General features: G+C 44.7%; 1 protein-coding gene across 8 annotated transcripts in view; it reads right to left on the bottom strand.

Moving 5' to 3' along the window:
* DGKG (diacylglycerol kinase gamma) overlaps positions 1 to 20,722 on the bottom strand; it is a 184,857-nt gene that overhangs the window by 14,122 nt on the left and 150,013 nt on the right. For all 8 annotated transcript variants that reach the window (XM_077930029.1, XM_077930028.1, XM_077930032.1 and 5 more), the window contains 2 exons: positions 14,961 to 15,051; positions 6,175 to 6,376 (listed from right to left, as the gene is read on the bottom strand). In XM_077930029.1, the coding sequence (XP_077786155.1) occupies positions 6,175 to 6,376; positions 14,961 to 15,051 (293 nt within the window). The remainder of the gene's footprint in view (positions 1 to 6,174; positions 6,377 to 14,960; positions 15,052 to 20,722) is intronic.

Genomic DNA, 20,722 nt, shown 5'->3' with positions numbered 1-20,722 from the left:
CTTCCTATGCTCACCTTGCAATTGAATTCTCAGGTAAAGCAGGGATATTAATTCAGAGCTGGAAAAGAGCACTAAACTGTCAAGGAGTTTCTCTGCATTCTGCTTTGCCTTGAGATGAGTTAGTTTCTGCTCTTATGTGGGTCCTCACCTGGAAGACCTCACCAGTGTTAAGGTCACAATATGGGACAGGTGTGGTGGCGCAAGCCATACCTCTCACCATTAATGATATTACAGGCACCATCTATTGGTGCATGCAACTCTCATGCCACCACATTACTAATACCACTCCAGATCACAATGATCTAGCTAGGAAAAGAATCACATTTTCTGGTTAAATGTTTCAAGGGCTTGAGAAACATGATATCCCTGGAACAGAAGCCCTTCTTGGAGGAAGATGTCTTGATCCAATACAAACTAAAAGGAATCATAGAATTGGAAGGATCCCAGAGGGCTTCATGGCCAACCCCCTGCAATGCAGAAATCTTAATTAAAGCATCCATGGCAAACGGCCACCCAACCTCTCCTTAAAAAGTTCCAATGAAGTTCCACCGCCTCTCATGGGAGTTTGTTCCACTGTTGAACAGTTCTTACTGTCAGAAAGCTCTTCCTGATGTTGAGTCGGAATCTCCTTTCTTGTAACTTGAATCCATTGGTTCGAGTCCTACCCTCCAGAGCAGGACAAAACAACCTTGCACCATCCTCCCTGTGACAGCTCTTTAGATATTTGAAGATGGCTATCATACCCAACTCCTTCAACTGTTGCTCATAAGGCTTGGTTTCCAGACAGACCCTTTACCATCTTGGCAGGAGCATCAACTGTACATGGGGTAGCACACTCTTGAGCAGCACCCACTCATTTTCAGAGGGGCGTGTGCAGGGTGACACACTGGTAGAATGTGCTGCCCAAAAGCGCTACCAATGGTTGCTCATTTGTTGCACATCACACAAATATCTTAAGAAGAAGCCTTTTGGCTCAAGGGTATAACATTTCTTCCAGGCACTGAAAATGAGGCAGCAGCTAATGATAAATAGCTGGGCCTTGCCCTGTCCTGTTTTGGTGTTTGTTTGGCAAATCCTGTTGCCTAAGCTCAGCTGCGCGCGTGTGTGGTCTATTTTTTTGTTTCCTTTTCTGCGCAGGGAAAAAAGCATGTCCTAGATGAACAATGAATAGCAAACAAGGAGAAACAAATGTGAAAGCGGAGCAAACTGGAGGCTTTTGCCTACTTCACACCCAACCATTTGTCCATGCCAAGGATGCACCTGCAGTCCTAATAGTAAGAGTCATTTCCTTCTGCATTGCCGCGAACCAGCATTTTTAATTCTCTAAAGCTAGGGCTGGCTTGAAAGGCCTCAAGAAATTGGCGTTGGTGGCCTCAGACTATCCCACAGCCTTAATTTCCTTCCTTTGCTCAGTGGAGCCCATTGGACTAATATGTTCCATCTCTGAAATATGGCACAGTCTACACAGTCAAGAGTTTTTTTCTCTTGTTTTTCTCTGGTGTGGTTCTTTCTTCTTCTTCTTCCAGGACGCAAGAAACGTAATTAAGCTGTGGATCGGAGCTACTTGCAGCTCAAACCTCAAAGGGCTGTGCTGTAACATGCTAACCTGGGCAAGAAGGAGGTGTTTGCTGACAAAGTCTGAAGATCAGACTGATAGCAGATCATGCAAAGCTGCATTGTTAAACCAATTCCTTTGTGTGACTCAAGCCTAGTTTATAAATAATCTGTGTTTTTGTGTACTGCAGAAGTAGCTGCTCCAAAAAGCAATAATTGACATTCCTCAGAATCAACCCTGCAAACCTTATCCTGATATGCTGGGTGGTGCTTGTTTTTAGGTTAGTTATCCATTATTACCTGTGCATGCTTTGTAAAGGCAGCATGGAAGCTCACAAGGCTGCTGTGTGCCAACTCACTTGTGAACCAATCATCCCAGGAGGTGAAGAAGTGGAAAAACTTGCGTAGGAGGGAAAGCCAGGTGGGCTGAATATGGCCTGCAGGCCTTCAGTTGCCAGCTTCTGCTTTAGTGCTCTTAAAGTTGCAGTCTTCAAACAATTACCTCCAGTTTGAAAAAGTAATTTGAAAAGGTGCCATCCACTCTTCCAAATGAGGGAGATGCCCAAAGGCTTGCTTTGAGGGTTGTGCAGCAACCGTCTGCAGACCTTGCTGCCTCTGATTCTGCTTCAGTCCTCTCCGCTCAGAAAATGCATTAGTCACCATGGAATATTCTGGAGAGAGCGTTGTTTCCCCACCTCTGTAACTTCCTTTCCTTTGCTTGTATTGTAGCTGTATTAAAGCATCCTCTTAGTCATTCTGCCATGCCTAAATAACACCTGCTATGCCAGGCTCCTTCCCAATGCTTTCCGCTTTCTCCCACGTGTACATAGATAGGTCTTTTTTCTTATTTTCAGCCAGGCACTCTCACCAAAAGAGCGTTTCAGGGAAACGGGTGGTTGTGGGTCCATGAATCCGAGCCTCCTTTTCATTTCCAGCAGCTCAGCCCTGCCCTGCTGCGCCAGCGTCGTTATTAGCTGAAGCCCTTTAATATTTAATTAACCTACAAGATCCATTTTCTGTAAAGACTCAGACTCAGAGGAGACCAGCTTGGGTAGAAGGAAATTAAATATGCAACCTCTAATGAAATTCAGGTTAAAGACAAACATAAAAATAACTGCCCCGTGGAAAATGCTGATTTTAAAAGTGTGGCGTGAGTAACTAACTCCCTCATCCTGAAATCCATGCATTTATGTTGATGATAGGGAGGAATGACTAAAAACATGGGGGGGGGGGATGGGGGGAATCTTGTTGGACTCCACTTCCCATCAGGCCCCAGCCAGTATGGCTAATGGTCCAGAGAGATGGGAGCTGTAGTTCAGCAGTATCCGGAAGACACCACATTGGCTACTCCTGATTTAGCTCAATCTTAGTCCAGGAGCAAGATCCACTCATCCACCCACAGATTAAGTGGGGCAATCTGGAGCACTGTGTACTGGCAGCAGAGACGAAGCAAGTTGCTTATAAGACTAGCAGATTGAAATGATTCATCCAAACAAGTCAAGCTGCACCTGGCTGTTTCTTTAGCAGAAACGGTGATTGTGTTTTTGGAACAGGTAACATAGTGGAGGGTGGGGTGGGGGGTGGAAGGACTAGACCAGGGGTCAGCAACCTTTTTCAGCCGTGGGCCAGTCCACCATCCCTCAGACCATGTGGTGGGCCGGACTATATTTTGAAAAAAAATAATGAACGAATTCCTGTGCCCCACAAATAACCCAGAGATGCATTTTAAATAAAAGCACACCTTCTACTCATGTAAAAACACACTGATTCCCGGACCGTCCGTGGGCCAGATTGAGAAGGCGATTGGGCCGCATCCGGCCCCCGGGCCTTAGCTTGCCTACCCCTGGACTAGACAGTCAATGTACTTTATCCTTATTCTTATTGCATCTTTCCCTCTTTGTCCATGCCCTGTTGTGCCCTTTCTCAAGAGACATCCTCGCACTCACAGCTGGAAGCCAGCCGTGTTGCTTACATTAAAAGATTATTTAGATCTGTTAATTACGGCTCTTTGAATGCTGCATGGTAGACTGTCACTAGGAGGGCTGGCTAATTATCAGGTGTGCCCTGCCACGTCCACAAGCTCTAGCTGGCCTCACGCCACCCTTTTCAGCCTCTGCCTTGCTGAGCAATCTTGGAAGGCAATCGGGACCTGAGGAGGAGTGCCAGGCTGGCTCTCAACATGAGAGCAAAAAATAAGTAACTATGGCCGCAGTCCTATACGACGACACGGACCTGGAAGTTAAGTCCTATCGAACTCTATGGGGAATACTTCTGAGGAGACATGCTTAAGATTGCACTGCCCACTTCCCTTCTATTTTTGTACCTATAGTTGCTGCTGAGCTTGGTTGATGTGAAGTTGTAGCTGTACACTCCCACTTGCTACTCAGTTTTGAAAACTGATCCTCAATGCTTGATCTTGACTGGATTCCAATAAACTCCACCTCCTGTTAGGACTGGAAAAGTCTCTGGTCTTGGGTTGGATTTCAGACAGGACACCTTTTTTCATGTATTCAAGCTCCTCCTCCTCCAAACTTCGTGGGCAAAGGGTGTGTCCAGTGGGAGGAGGAGAGCCAAGAACAAGAATTATCATGGGATGCGAGCAGAGGACTGGGGTGGTGCCAGGAGGAAGAGTTTGAGAGAGAGAGTTTTTGTGTGGGCAAATGATGGGTTGGGGAGAACGAGAGAGAGGGTTTTGCAGGGGCCTGGTCCAGTGTGGGAGAGAGAGTTTTTGTGTGGCTATACACGTAAAGCCCAGCTACATATGTAATATGCAATACTTTTCTTATAGTTGTAAATCATAGTGCTTTTGCTGTTTTTTTCATTGAACTGTAAACACTGTTGATCTTGCCACTAACCCCAAATGTCAGCTGCAGCCACTTGAACCCAGCTCTCTTCTCAGTTCCTTTTGGGAACTTTAAATCCCACCTCCCACTTTAGACTTGATCCGTTCAGACCTGGTTTTTGGCTTGCCACTGTCACGTGTGGTTTGGGCCTAGCAAATCTAGTGAACAGTGACACAATGCGCCTGTCTTGATGACCTATAAGGCGTCTGCTCTGGGAGCTCCTGTGGTGACAGCTACCATCCTGCATGCAGCAACTTCTACTGAGCCATGAGAGGCAAAACAAAACCTCCTTCCTTATCGTTCTGGGATCTTACCTACCCGTCTTGTAACCTGCTTTTGCTCTAATTTCATAGGAAGCGTTACGTAAATTTCATGAAGGTTTTCTAAACAAAGCAAGTGGTAATTAGCATAAGTGAGCCAGGTTTTGCAAGAGAGGAACTACCAGGCTAGAAAGAGGAAAAAAACGACAGAAACCAGATCAGTTATCTTTATCTGTATCAGCTGAAGTCCCTGAGGGAAGAGAAGCCCTATCCTTGCCCACTAAACTGGAAAAGCAGCTCCTGCAGCGCTAGAATTGCCAGCTTATTCTGGGTGTGCCAGGTCTCCCTTGTGGCAGGTAAATATCTTCTCCACATGGCATCATAGCAATAAAAAGAATAAAGCTTCATGTCAATCAACTATTGGAGGCACGAGAGCTCTGCCAGAAGAGTTGCCAGCTCCAAGCAGCAGACTGGGCATCTCAGCAGAGTTATATAGACCAGGGATCCCAGCACTGCAACAAACTTGGATGCTTCTTCTGTTTCTTCACCTGCTTCAGTAATATCATCACCAACTTTAATGACATCAAGTCAAAGCATCAAGGACTCATTCATCCAACATACCCTAATGTTATGCATGCCACCATGTGCCAGAAATGCCCCTTTGCTAGTTTAGAGTGCTGACAGGTTAAATGGGGTGCTGTGATATAAGTGAACAACACAAAATGAACACAAATCAATTCTACCCCTGCCTTTATTTCTCCCCCCCCTTCCTTTGTGGTCTACCTGGTGTCAGTTTCAATATTGTAAGCCCCTAGGGAGCAGGGACCTGACCTTTCCTAATTTGAAAATGTTATATAGTTGGATGGTAGTATGGAAATATGCAAATTACACAAACTACATGCAAAAAGTGCATACATTCACTTTTACAGGTTGGTTGTTATACTCTAGTTCAAAGGACAAAGAAGAGCCAGAGGCAGCAGAACTGGAGTTTGTAAACACACTTGATAAGGGCATAACTAAAGTTTAGTAGGGCAATCCTCCATCAAATTCTACATTGGCAGGGATTACAGCACAGCTCCCATTTATTCCAATGGAGAGGGATTGTGCCTTTTTGTATCGGCTTTGCATTACAGAGGTGATGTGTTCTGGTAATTTCTGTTATTGCTAGTTCTCAACCCATTACTGTTGCTTGCAAATATCTCAGCGCATATGCATAATTGCCCACAGTACTTTTTTCAGGGGGGAACCTTAAGTTTGGCCTCATTGAGGGGCAGTATTTCAATGTGAGTAGGAAAATGAGAGTACCCCTAAACATTTTTAAAGAAAAAAGCACTGCGTGCCCATCACTTTCACTGAGCTGAGAGCCACAACACCTCTTTTTGGCCCTTCAAAACTGGCAAGTTTTTTGAGTATGGATTACACATGGGGCAGCAGCAGTTGCAGAAGGCCAGCTCTTAAAATGTCTGTAGCTACCCATCCACTCATCCTATTGCAATCATAGCAATAAATGCCCTTACCTTGAACACAGAACTTGAGCTCCTTGGCATCAGTAACCACTGAAGATTGTAACTTTTCAGGTACCTTCTTGCTCATCCGGTTATAGCTGCGTTGTTTCTTGGTCTCCCCCCACAGATTGGAGCCGCCATACATGCTGGGAATGTTGAGGACTGCGATACCTTCCAGTGAAGTGGTACTCAGATCCAGAACTGTTCCATCACACTGGCAGGTAATGGTGGGAGACAAAGATAAAGGAAGCTATTGTGAGGCATAAAATACCCTGCATCAATGCACTGCATTGTTATGTATTTATTTAAACACTTCTATCCCACTTTGCTAATAATCCAAGGTGACTTCGAACTGCCAAGGAGCCAATAAAACACCACCTTTATCAAAACACATCACAGCATTAATGTACAATCAAGAGTATCATTCTAAGACTGTGGAAAGCTTTCTGAAACAGAAAGGCATTGAATTCCCCCTCCTGCCGAAAGCTGAGCGATGACTTAGAAGTGCACTCCAAAATCTCAAGGGCGTTAGGAAAACGACTCGGCACACTTTTTTTTACAGCCGTTTTTGTGCATTTTTCCTGCATGGGGCCTTGCTGAAAGATTAGAACAAGTGGAGAGGTGTATGTGTGCATATGTAGAGAGAGGCATTCTCTGAAGATAAAGGCCATGCGGGATTTCAAGGGAGAGAACCAGTAGCTTCAATTGGGCCCAGAAACAAACATGAACCAAGTACAGTTGACATAAAACAGGCTGAATATGTTCTCACTTCCCCTTTCCTACATGGGAGGCAAGGCCCAGCATTCTGAACCTGCAAAAACCTTATGGGCAACATTACAAGGCCGGCCCATGTAAGATATCTACAGAAATTAATTTGGAAGATTATGCAAAGATAACGGCAGCAAGAGCCTGGGTGTGCAGCTGGTGCATCTGATGCAAAATGCATGAAAGATACTCCTTGGTGTGACTTCTGCTAGTGAAGTGGCAAAGCCTGATGGCAAAATTATTCTGATAAGGTAACTAAAACGCTTTCAACAACAGATAAACTCACCTCACTTAAAGTTGTGACAGTTAAAGTGGCAAATCACCAACACATTTGCTTCCAGATACCCTCTCTCAACATAGCCTTAAAGGATACTTCCAGGGACGAATGACCCTACAATACCCTCAAAAACTGAGCAAAATATACTTGCATCACCTTTTATAAAAGGGGAGGGAGGTTTGAACAGTTTTTTTTAATTGATTCAAGAAGCTTGCTAGAAATGCTAGTCATCACAGGAGCAACAGACCCAGACATCAACAGAAAGCTATGTTTAAAAAAGCAGGTCTAAATACAAGGTAGATAAACAGCAGTAGGGTCGCTGCTTCAATTCAGAAGGAACAATGATTGCCAACAGTTAAACTTGGTTCTGTTGTTTTTCACGGGAAGATTATGATTGAACCTTCTCTGTGCTGCTGGGTAAGCAAAGGTCTGGCAGGCCACAGAACGTGATACAGATGCCATATATTCACACAGCAGAGGAACGAGCATCCAATGGGCAGAGAGAATGTTTCCCTCTTTAACCGTGCTCTGTCTCTGTGCCAGTGTGGTACAATGGCCTCTTTGAGAAGGGGCAGCTGACAGGCTGTTGGCAGGGAGACTGGAAGTAGACATTTGCAGCTGGGGAAAAAACCAACTTTATTTCCAGGAGTCTATACCGTAACTGATGCCAATTTCCAAAACAAAACTGTCATTTCACTGTGCTCATGACAGATGCCTGGAGCCAGAGGGAGGGCAAACTGTTGCTTTCATGCCACCGGATTAACACTTTGCAGCCCTGAGAGTGGGAAACGAGGGCTATCTATTTCCACGAGCAATACATCTAGGTGCCTTTCCCATTTCACTGATGTACATCAGTGCAGAACCTGAAAAAGGCTCAAATAATTTGGCTGGGTAAGTAGAATCCCTGTATGTAATCAATAAGTCTTTTTCTGTCTCAGAACATATATCACACTGTGACAAGTGTTAGCACCCAAGCCTGTGTGGAGGTTATAACAACAGGCCTGGAAACTTTTCTTGCAGATCCTATTGTGATGGTTTGGGTGAGTGATGGTTACTTTGCACATCATCAAAAGTGTTATTGTCTTTATTACTTCCCATGTCCCATGACTCAGCCATGGGACGGAAAACAGGTTCTGGGGCTAAGGCCAAGCACCAGCTGGGCACTGCTCACTGCATATTGCCCCAAAAGCTTCTGGCAAGATTTGCTGTTTGTATATTCCACATCTGACTTCAATTCTCAGCCATGAATCCCTTTTTGCATTGTGTTAAACAAAATAGTCAAAGACAACCATTCAATTGAAAGACAGCTTTGTATTTTCCCCCCTAGGCCAGCTGGCTCACAGAGAAGCAACCCCAAAGAAGAATCAAAGGTACCAATTCTAAGGATGGGATGGAGCTGCAGAGTAGGGCATCTTCCATACCTCACTGCAGCTGGAAAGGGCAACTTCTAAGGCTTCCTATATACTATTCCTCAATATCTGCCCTTCTTGTGTCTGGAATGCCTCTTTATGAAGTATTTCATTGCCTCCTTGTTCTGAAAGTTAATTTCCCCCTAAATGCTTAGCTTAAAGTCTCCCCACTTACTAACATGGTTTCTAAAGAACTGGAACTCCTGCTTTCCTTAAGCATGATTTTGCAAGTTTAAGCAAATATCAGAATTTAGGAAATTTTGAAACTGTCTGATAATTTTTTTTAGCATTTTAGGAGGATGAACTTTGAAACAAAAGGTATCCACGTCTGCCCAGGTGTAAGCACTAAGTCTGCTATTTTAAGCAGTAACATGTGTTCTTGATTAAATTCAGAAGTCTGGTGATGGGCAATATTGTTTGGCAATTCTTAAAACTGTTAGGAGGCCACTGGAATATGTCAGAAAATTTTGACAACTGGGTACTGATGTAATGGGCCCACAGCCAGCAAGGTCCCCAGATTCTGAGCTTTCATTTGAAAATTATCACACCATCCCAAAAGAAAGCTAGGAAGTAAATGTGCAGATACCCTTCTAACATATTTCTGTGAGATAAGCTTGCCTGGCTGCTTCTACCCTTCGCTGCTTTTACCCAAAGAGTCAGTGCTGTGATTGAAGAGTGAGTTGCTTTGATACTAGGTGATAGGAATCCCTGGTTCCTAAAGAGCTGCTGGTCTTTTGAATCAGTACAACTTCTGACCTGGGTTGCTGTCTCACTAGTTTTAGGGCTCAGATGAGGTCATTAAATGTGCTTATCTTCCTTATAATGATTCAAAATGATCGTTAAGCTGAATAAAACAGCATGAAAGTAAATGGCAATGTGCATAGCATACATATCCCAGTAAGTTACCAAGGGTAACAGTATTAGGGCAAGGGGGTTTCTGCCCCACCAACCTCAGCCTGCCCTTAGCCAGCCCCCAACTCCTGTCCTTCTTACTTACAACCAATCCAGAGAGTGGCATGACCTGCCTGCTTCCTCCCCTTAGCTTTCCTTGCCACTTTCCCCCTGGGAAAACCTGCTGTTTACCGCTGAATCAGAGCAAACGTCAACTGGGTTTTCTCTGAATTGATACTGGCTTCAATTTAGTGCTAAAAAGTGGGTTTGCTGGGTGAAAGTGGAAGGGCAAAGGCAAAACCTCTCAGTGTGGATGAGCCTTAAGTCTCAGTGTTGCCCTTTTTTAGAACTCAGAAAGGAGAAGGATGGCGACAAAACTAGAATTAGTTGGCTCAGCCTTGCGATTGGCTCTGACTCTGCCTAATGTTGGGCTCCCTGCCTTCCACCCTACCCATCCCAATGGTCCCCAGCCACCACTGGAGGATAAACCTGCTAGGATCCAGCACAGACAAGAAGGACCTAGGAGTTGTAGTGATTCACAAACGGAATACAATCTCAGCAGTCAATGCCTGGAAAAGAAAGGCAAATGCTATTTTCAGCTGCACTTATTTTATAGATGTACTGGGTGTGCAGGACGTAGGAGGTAATAGTAGCGTTCACTTACAAACCAAAGCAGTAAAGCACCCCTCCCTAAATTTTAAGTAATGTTGGACAATGGGGGAAAAGTTCCCTAGGGAAGCTGTGGAATCCTGCAGGGTTTTTGTTTTTTGTTTTTTTTGCACCCTGTTACTAAACGAATCAGAGATACAATTACTAGAAGGTCAGGTCAGGAGAAGTGTCCAAATGAGTGGGACTCAGAAACTTGATGTGTTGGGGATGGCTCAGGTCCAACTGCGCATAAGTTTTGTGCTTTATAAAAAGCAGGCTTATTAAGCCCCTACCAAGGCTGAAAGCAAAAAAGGGAGCTGTAGAGTGAAGGAGAGGGAGAAGGAAAAGGAAAAGGGTAACAACAACCTAGCAATCAGCAGTATGGCATGTCCACATGGGGCTTTTGAGATGAGCTGGATATGCTCACCCAGTGCAGTAAAGTAAAAGAGAAAGGACCCCTGGACTGTTAAGTCCAGTCAAATTCGACTATGGGGTGTGGTGCTCATCTTTGCTTTTAGGTCGAGGGAGCCAGCTTTTGTCCACAGACAGCTTTCTGGGTCATGTGGCCAGCATGACTAAACTGCTTCTGGCGCAATGGAACACTGTGACGAGTGCCAGAGCGCACAGAAATGCCATTCACCTTCCTGCCACAGTGAAACTCCAGACACAAAAATGGTTGAGCTTTTTTTTGAGGGGGGGGGGGGAACTGATGAGCTACTTTTTTTAGTTTTGCCCAAAGTTGCCATATGTCCATATTTTCCCAGACCTTTTACCGATTTCTGCCCAGACACAGCTTCCGACAACAGTACAGTACCGACTACAGCCAATGTGGTGTAGTGGTTAAGAGCGGTAGTCTCGTAATCTGGTGAACCGGGTTCGCTTCCCCGCTCCTCCACATGTAGCTAGTCCTTGGGCTAGTCACACTTCTTTGAAGTCTCTCAGCCTCACTCGCCTCACAGTGTTTGTTGTGGGGGAGGAAGGGAAAGAAGAATGTTAGTTGCTTTGAGACTCCTTCGGGTAGTGATAAAGCGGGATATCATATCCAAACTCCTCTTCTTCTTCTATTCCGTATATGTCTGGGAAATTCCAAATGTATGGCAATCCTAGCCACAGCGGTACCTATTTTTCTACTTGCGCTGGCATGCTTTCAAAGTGGTAGGTTGGCAGGAGCTGGGACATAGCAACAGGAACTCACCCCGTCGCGAGGATTCAAACCACCGACCTTCTGATCGGCAAGCCCAAGAGGCTCAGTGGTTTAGACCACAGGGCCACCCACGTCCTCACCTTTACCTCACCCAGTGCACTGCATCCCCAAAAGCTGCACATATACACGGAGTTAATCTAGGCTGGCACCTCCCCACTCTGCAAACAAAACTAGAATATTAGCAAGGCTAGAACAGACAGGGCTATGTACACAACGGTGGAGGGAAGGATGCAAAAAGAACCCTAGTGGGTTATCTAGTCGGCATCCTTCTTCCTTCACTGGTGAACAAGGTGCCTCTGGGAAGCCCAGAGGCAGGACATGAGTGCAGCTGTGCTCTCCTGCTACTGTTTCCCAGCGCTGTCTCTGATCATTATGACTAGCAGCCATGGATAGCCTTTTCCTCCATGAATTTGTCTACACCTGGGACCTTCAGCATGTACTCCAGCAGCTGCTCCACCAGTGATCTACAGCCCTTCCTCTGAGGATCATGGGGCAAGCCTTCAAAACAGGTGGCGCTCCCCTGTTGCCTTTAAAAGCACTGCCATTGCTTTTGACAGGAGGCCATCTTCTGCTGTGTTGGACAGGGGGAGTCATTTGCAAAACACTCCATCGCCAGGGCAAGGTTTTTGTGCCAGCTGACGTTTCTGCATTCTAGCTTTAATGAATAACTAATGAAAGGTTCATTTATCCACCGATGGGGAAAGGAGGAAGTTTACAGAAAACACACACCTCCCCAAAGCCCCAATACAAACTGTGTAAAAAAGAAAAGAAGAGAAAAAGAGAGAGTAAAATGACAGGGCTCTTAGCAACCCCTGGCAAGCTGTTCACACTCCTGTCTAATTAAAGGCTGTTTCCATCTAGCCCAAAGATCGCTGTATGCAAACATGGGGTGTACACACACACACACACACACACACACACACACACTCTTCCAGCCAAGCTCTGAAGTACAGCTGTAAGGAGGAGGGGAAGAGGCTAAATTCTGCTCTCCTCCAACTGACTTGAGAGATGGCAAGAGCCCAGATGCTGGGACCAACAAGTACACTTGAAGGAGGATCCCTCAGTGATGTGTCTGCACTTTTAAAATGCTGCTTAGTGTCTATGGCTGTTTTTCTTTTCACAGAACTGCTGCCTTGGGTATCTGAGGAGCTTCCTCCACGGCAAAGAAACTGCCCCCGTGCACCCAAATTAGCAGTGGATGGCAATGTCACTAAAGGATAGGCTGGACTGAACTTCTGGCTGTTTGCAGAAAAAGAAAGCTTCTGTTTACACATTGAACAATGAAGGGCAACAGGATATTTATTGTTAGCTGGATCTGAATGTGTTTTAATCCAAAGTCTTGCTCATATCTGTAACTGTGAGCCCGAAGCAGGATTCAAGCTCCAATTAGCAATAAGATGGGGATTGTTTTCAGGAAGGCTGTGGAAGTCATAAACCCGGGGGGGGGGGGGAGGAAGTGGCCCTCCAGTAATGGCCCTTAGGCAAAGCTTTCCTGGGAACTTTTCTCTCGACTCCTTCCTGGGCTGTGGATCCATGTTTGGAAGAAAGAGGCAAAATGTACCTGCTTCTTAGCCTCCCCTCTTCATTGCATTCGGAAGCACAGTGGAGACTAAAAGAATGCACCAGACTTTCTTTTAATTTGGTCATTTCCTGACAACCTATTTATCTGAGCATTCATCCTGATTTGCTCGCACAAAGTGTGCAGGGAGGTTAGACACCATCAGCTTCTGACTGGACATTTATTCTGATTTGCTTGTCGAGAGGTTCTACGGCGCTGAGTCAAGCAAGTGTTGTTCCACTCTTTCCAGTGCATTTTCCCGTCATAAATGGCCAAGCCTTTAAGGTGCTACAAGATGGTTTGAAACTTCTGCCATAATATTTAGAAAAAATGCGTACAACAAACCTGTTCTTCAATTATTAGTATGGCTGGTTAAATAAAATATATAAGATCAAAGTTTTAGCTGATTAACATATTTGTTTTGTGTTTGGGCCAAACACTTTCTGAATGCAGCAACATGCTTTCCTTGTTTTTAGATGATGAACTTACACATCATACTAGACATTACAATAGAAGAGGCATTCCTTTGTGTATGGGAGAATGCCTCTTTTAAAATGGGACGACACCTACAGTTTTTATATGCATCTGACTATATATTCATAGTATGTTGGGAACGCCCCCCCCCAACTCTGCTACCCAGTTAAACCGTGGCACCATTTTAGCCAATTAACATTTTAATCTATTGATCTAACCAGCCAGTTGATTAAATTGATTAAACATTGCAGTCTTTGTTATTTCTTATAATCTGGGGGTGGAAAGTTCAAGCAAGTTTCGAGCTCCGTTGCTGATGTTATTTGCCTATCAAAAATACTCTCAGCGTTGACTAATAGTACAAGGGCTTGTTTGGAAATACAGGAACCAGATCCCTTTGTAGTTTGGATTTAGCCACTTGTATAAATCCCCCCCCCCATGTCTATTACACAGATTATCAGGAAACCAGCATGGGAGCAGAACAGGTGCTAAATAATAGGTACCTTGACTCAGCATCTCAAGTCTTGGAAGATCTCCACTGTGGGCAAGTCTTAATTGCCTGCAAAGCTTATGGTTGCCTAATGGATTTGATCCATACCTGCTTTGGGTATGAAAGGACAGTGGGTTTCTTTCCTGCTATTAGTGTTAATTAGCTGAGAAATGCTACAGTGGAAGTGTTATCACAAAATACTGGTGTTGTGAATGGCCACTTAGGATATACCCACACTTAACGTTTCTCTTTTCTCTGTTTTTTTCCAGGCACAGTGCACGCTTTAAAACTGCATGTCCAATCAACCTTTCCCCACAAAAATCTGCTCTTTAAAGCTCAATTGGAACAGACATCAATCTGTGGAAACCCCAAATTGGCGTTTGCACCTATTAAGCACTAAAGAGTGGCTCTTTGCAGGGAAAGCTCCAGGGCAAAAGAAACCCCTTCAAAATGCCCCGACACAGAGCTTTTAAGTGTGGACTTGTGCCTGGAAAGTGTGGGGCAAAAGCTAAGTATGGATAACCCTTAATTTGGAGTGTCACAGACTCTACCTTTTACAGTTCATTGACACTTGACCTGACTTTTTACATTTCCCCCCTTTCCTCTGAATTCATAGCTATAACACTCATGGCATCTGATGAACTGCAGTCTAGTCCGTGAATGGTGAAGCCATAATACAGTATTACCCATCAGTTTTTAGGGTCCTTCATCGCTTTTGTTGCAACCAACTAACACGCTTACTCCTCCGGAAGCAATGAATTTATAGCGACTCTGAAAGCTGATCCCTACATCATTCCTGCCATGTCAAAACTCCTGGAAACTGTTCAAGGTAGTGGCAGCAGGAGCTCCATGGTACTCTTCAATGTTACAGCGGCTACATAGAGTAAACCCCATTAAGGAGTATTCCTAGCAGCTTGTGTGTGACAGGTGTAAGATCAGCTTAATGGAAACGGGGGGCCGGAAGGGAAGCTTGTATCAGCACTACGAATTACCCACATAGTCTCCTGGGCAACAAAGAGGCACTGCAATCACCTGGACAACAGTCTCCAGTAGAAGCGGCAATTTGAGGATCCCTGGAAACTCACCTCAATCTCTACATAGTCGTGGAGCTTCTTGCAGGTGGCGGCAAAGGTTTCCGTTGTGCCAAATTCAAAATACCAAAGTTTATTCTTCATTCTGACAGAGAGAACAAAGAGAGGGGGGCATTACAGAAGGAGAAATCCCCTCTATCTTCTCCTTTTCCGAACATACTGTCCTCTCCAGCAGTCACTGAGCACCATATCTACTGCAAATATTTGCATGCAGAGAACTACCACACTGCCACTGGAAACAGTTAGAAAAGAACATCTTTTGCCTCCTAGAAAATTAGGGCCATTGTGCGATTGAATTCTCAGCTGGCACCATAATCTTTTGCGCAGGGTGGTCTGGTGAAATGCAGGAGACGGGAAGAGATTCAAATTCACAGGGGCATTTTTAAACCATTACACAGAGGGAGTACCAAGTCTCCGCAGAAATAAAAACTTGGAGTGCTTATCCAGGCTTACTCCAAAATATCTGTGTTTGGACAATAAATTTGCAAATCCTAGTTGAAAGACTGGGACCAGTGAGATCTCTCTGTACTGTAATCCACCCAGAATAGGTGGCAGGGGGGATCACCTTGCTGTAGAGGGACAGCCACACTGCTGTTGGGCTCCTGTAAGCATAGAGGAGGTGATGAGGTGTCCATAATCCTCAAAGAATAAAACAAAATAAATGCAAACAATGCATTTCTCTGTTTTTCATGAAGGGTGGTGGTGGGGAATTTCGAGAGGAGAGTAAGATTGGTGATGTGATAATTGCCACTTAAAAAGTGGGGGAGGTAGATGACCATATGTGAACTGGACTGGTGTAGTGGGAAGAAGAATGTCAGCCTCCAAAGTATTTTGTGTTTGTGTGTGCAAAATGGCCTTGGTGAAAGGGAAGGTATTGCTTATCATCCTCCACAGGCATTCTCTGACTGCCTTCTCCAGAGCAACCGCAACAGGAGTGCTACCAGAAAGAAGAGTCAGATTTTCCCAGATTATACAAATGTAGCACATCTCATGTTGGGGGAAAAAAGGCATTATTCCTGAAACAGAAGCATCATGAAACATCAAGGGATGCCATCCAGACTGCATGCAATAAAATGGCAAAAACTGCATGATTATCACGCTAAACACTGATCATCCCAAGGAAGTTGGCAACTCTCTGGGAAACTACCAAGAGTCACCCACTCAAAGCTGGTTGGAGCTGAGTGCCAGGCTGGAAACATGAGAAATACCACAAAGATAGTTTTCCATGTGGCACCTTGCTATGTTTGAGAAAAACTTGCACTTTCATGCATATGACTTAAAACACTGCAAATGTATCAGGAGCAACAATGATGGGTCAGTATCAGCGGCTTCCTTTCATTGTGTGCATGTGCAAGAGACTCAGGGAAAACAGCTCCTTAGTTCCTTGGCTGTTGTCTATGATGGTGGAATACAGCAATTTGAGGTTCCTGTGAGGGTCATGCAAAGCTTTGTCCTGGAACCCAATGCGAGTCTTGCACCACAACCATGGAATGGTGGCATATTCCATCTCCTTTGTGGGGTAATTAAGACAGCAGGTGCAATAACAGCAGGCAGTACATACCTTCTTAAGAGCTCAAGGTTAAGCTGATACTTAACATTATTACTTTTATGGGTTCATACACACTTAACTTTGCTCTGCGTCTCTAGGCAAAGATCTGGGCTCTCCAGGTCCGTGTCCAAGCATGGTGTGTGTGTGTGTGTGTGTGTGTGTGTGTGTGTGTGTGAGAGAGAGAGAGAGAGAGAGAGAGAGAGAGAGAGAGCTTGCCCCACATGCCATTTGCTCTGATTTAGCAGTAATACACAAATTTCTCCTGGAAAAGCTTTGGGACACACACACAAAACCATGCTCAGACATAGACCTAGAAACCACAGACCTTTGCTTAGAAGCGAGGAGCAAAGATAAGTGTGGATGAACCCAAAAGTCATCAACAAGGCTTCATGTTGATATTTTATTTTGTTTTAAGAAGTATAAGCAAAAAAGGGAAATTTTCAAAGGAGAATCTCAATTGTTTGAAACTCAAAAGGCCAATTAAAATTCTGAAAATTTTGCCTAATTTCAGATTTGTGCAAAATGTTTGCAAGGAGGTCCCGGCAAGAGGGCTAAAGCCTTGGGACAAATGTGTACTTTTGTACTCTCTACCATTCACTTCTTCATAATAAGACTTAGCCCAGTTAGCTTGAGGATCGCTGCGGCTCTCCACTGCGAGAGATCCAAAATTTCCACTCAAACTGGAAAAAGAAAATTGTCCTGCACTAGCCTTTTGATTGAGCTAAGAGCCTTTGGGGACAGAGATCAGGCTTACCTGATTTCTTGTGCTAATAAAACTGCGTGGGAACCTTGCTGAACCTTGCAGGGACAATTTGGTCCTGGAGAAAGGGACTGAAATCACGAACGCTAAATGCAATAACAACCAGAAGCACAGTGCCTCTGTGTCCTTGCTGGATAATCATGGTTCTCATGCACAGAATGTGAGAACAATCAATGCTGCCATGTTTAGAACAGCTAGCTGATTAAACAGGAGTCAGCAGAACAAAGCGAATGCGAGAGAAGAGAAGAGAAGAGAAGAGAAGAGAAGAGAAGTGTCTTTGAGGAAGAGATAGGGGAGTGACTACATTTTTTTGTTTTTATAACAACACCTGGCTACAGAACTGAGCAGGACTCCAAATCCTTGCTTCAGCAGCACCAGGTCTTTGGCAACAGGGAAAGCAATGGAATCTTCTTGGAAGTTTCTAAGAGTTGCCTCAGCACTGCAAAATAAGGCACCTGCTCAAGGATAGTGTCAGGGAACTGCCATCGGAGCCAGATGGAGAGGGAGGGCTCCAGAGGGATTCCGGAGAGCGTCCCGGGAGGGAGAGAAGCAGCACATCTTCTGGGGAAGGAAATCAGCGTAATACCAGTGGAGAAGGGGGGCAGATGGGGGAATCGGTGAGGTGGCTCCAAGACTCCTCGCCGGGAACCAGCGGGGAGAGCACGGGTCCTCCGATGCTCACACCCTCCCTGCGCAGAAGGCTTCCGCGCAGGGAAAGTAGGTGGAGACTAGGCGTCAAAGAGCTTCTTTGCTGGAAGAAGTTCAAGAAATGCCCACTAACGGATTCTGCCAGCGAATGAGACAGCTACGGGTGCGTGGCTGTCCAGACAGAAAGGGTTCATTCAGGCAACCAGCCAAGGGTGGCGTTGATTTACACACAAGCAATCCCTAGAACCATTACAGATAGGGAACTTGCTGCCCTTCAGATGTCGCTGAATCACAACTCCCATCATCCCTCATCATTGGCTACGCTGGCTAGGATTGGTGGGCACTGCAGTCCAACAACATTGCAGGGTGGGCAGAAGTTCCCTGCCGCTACTTTAAGTGTAAAGTATCCTTAGATAACTCAATGAATACACTCAGACTCAACCTGAAACAGCTGTAATTTTGTGTACACTTTACGTGTTTAGCTGAAATTAGTTCCTGCCCCAATAATAGGGACAATGCATTGGGAATGGGCCCAGCCAACTGAATGGGATGTGTACAGTGTCCTTTGTATTTGTTGCTTTGTTACTGCTTTTATTTGATATATGTTCCCTTGAGCATTTTAAAACAAAAAGCAATCTTTTTTTAAAAAAACAACAACACCAAACTCCAAATCAACCAAATAAAATAATTATGTGAAAAGAAATTGGGATATTACATTCTTTCCAGTCACTTTTCAGTGGTATTTGCTTAAGAGGAATTTCTGAAAGATTGTGCCAGTTTCCTCACAAATAGGCCTGAGAGGTTCAGGGGCTCTGAGTTGAACAACCAACCTAGGACCCACCCTCCCCCTAGATTCTCCCAAATGAGGACTACAGTGAAGCCACAGTCTCACTGGCGAATAAGAGCAGAACAGCAAAATGTAAGGAGGTGTGCGGTGGATGAGAAACCCGCCCACGTTCAGTCGAGAAAGAAAAGGCAGAGAAGACAGGTTGATTTACTAAATGCAAACACACATGTCAGGCAGTATTTATTTTCACCCTGCTACGCACCTCATCCTGACATTGTTAGAGTTGTCGTCAGAGGTTCAAAAATTGCACGGTTAATTTTTTGAAGAGGCAATTATGCATGTCTGAATAAAGTTTGCATAATTTTGAACTGCGTCTTGTTAAAAACAACTTTGCAGATTTTATACTTTTTCATCCCCATTTTTTAAAAATTTTTTTGCAGGGGAGGAAGTGCTCAGGAGAGACTAGGGGAAAAAGCCTAAAAGCAGTAAGTGGAAGGAGGGTGTGGCCTGATGAAGCACTCACTAAGAGCTGTGCTGAGTGATGGCTTCCTAGTCCCCCATTCCTGGGAGCTGTGCCCAGTCTCAGAGGAACCAACCAAAACGTTTTCAGGTATTTCTCCACAATCATGCGACATGTCTCAGAAATGTGCTCTGTTCACAGAACAGCTGACATTTTCAGGATCGAGTTTCAGACATTCAGTGCTTGAGACTATATCCTGCATCTTGCAAGGCAGACAACCTTGCAGATTCTTAGAACCAGAGGCTTTAGTTTATGAGAGGCTTTAGTTTATCAACCGCTACATGCAGGGGGGTTGCTAAGTACAGACCTATGACACAGATTTCCATTAAGTTTGCATATGCTAATGCCTATATGACTCTGGGCAGTTAAGATGCTGTGTGTCTGCACCAGCACTGCATTTTGCAGGGTTCTCAGCCACCTTTAAGTCAATTTAGGGGGAGGTTTTTTAAAAAGTGGAGGGGAAGTAGCAGACGATCTGGGCTTCACTGCAAAATGCCCATGGCTTGAGCCCTTAACAATGCCCTTGGCTACATATGGAAAGGGCTATTATAAAAAAAGAAAAGTGTGTCAGTATAAGAGTGTGTGATCAGCTTGGTACAAGTTGCCACTGACCCTTGACCACTGCTCTTCAGCTTATCAGCAAGATGTGGAGCAGGACAATGAATGTTATTTCCTGCTTACACTCCCGATAGCCCTTATCGCCGGCTGTCTTCACCCAAAGACAACAGACTTCAGCTGCAAGCCGGTCTCTTGGGAACCCAGGGGTTTAACCGTTGTCAAAGCTAAGGTGGACGTGGAGTAATCATACAGTTCTGGTCCTTTGCTATTCCTAGACTGAAGCAGGGAGATCCTAATGTAAAGGAGGGACTTTCAGATCTGAGATTAGAGTTGAAGAACCTGTGGCCCTCCAGATGTTGAGTCCACAAGGTCCTCTCTCTAATTCTGTGAAGGGCAACCCATAAGCACATCCACTCCCTCGCCCCCACTCCAGATTAGGTTTGAAAGCAATCACGCTTTCAAAGCTGTTTACATCTGCAAAAGTATTGGGGTGGTCGCACGGCTTCAGTTTGCATCAGTGCATATCCCATAATTTCCCACTGAAATCCCATAACTTTTTTTTTTTTACTGCAAATGTTCTGGTTTGTTGTTTCATTTCTGCTAAACTCTGAACAACTATGTGGTAATATTTGGGAAGCATCGCACAACAAACTAAAGTAGAACATTGCACTATAAAGACAGGGGTTGCCATATGTCCGGACCTGGCTGGTATTCAGCCCTCCTTGCTTAAAAACGCATGGGGTTTTCTTTTAGATTTTGCAAAAAAAGCTAAACAACTTTTGTGTCCAGATTTACTTTTTGAAATAAAGTAATATGGCATTTGAAATATGGCAACCCTATAAAGAACATGTTGCAAAATACATACAGTACAGAATAAAACTCTAGTCTGGAGGGGCCCCCAAGGAATATTGAGGAAGCTTATTTCCACACAGGA

Source organism: Podarcis muralis, chromosome 6 (assembly GCF_964188315.1).
Source record: "Podarcis muralis chromosome 6, rPodMur119.hap1.1, whole genome shotgun sequence".
NCBI classification, from domain to species: domain Eukaryota; kingdom Metazoa; phylum Chordata; class Lepidosauria; order Squamata; family Lacertidae; genus Podarcis; species Podarcis muralis.
Note: the sequence above shows the minus strand (reverse complement) of the source record. Positions and strands in the feature narration are given on the sequence as shown.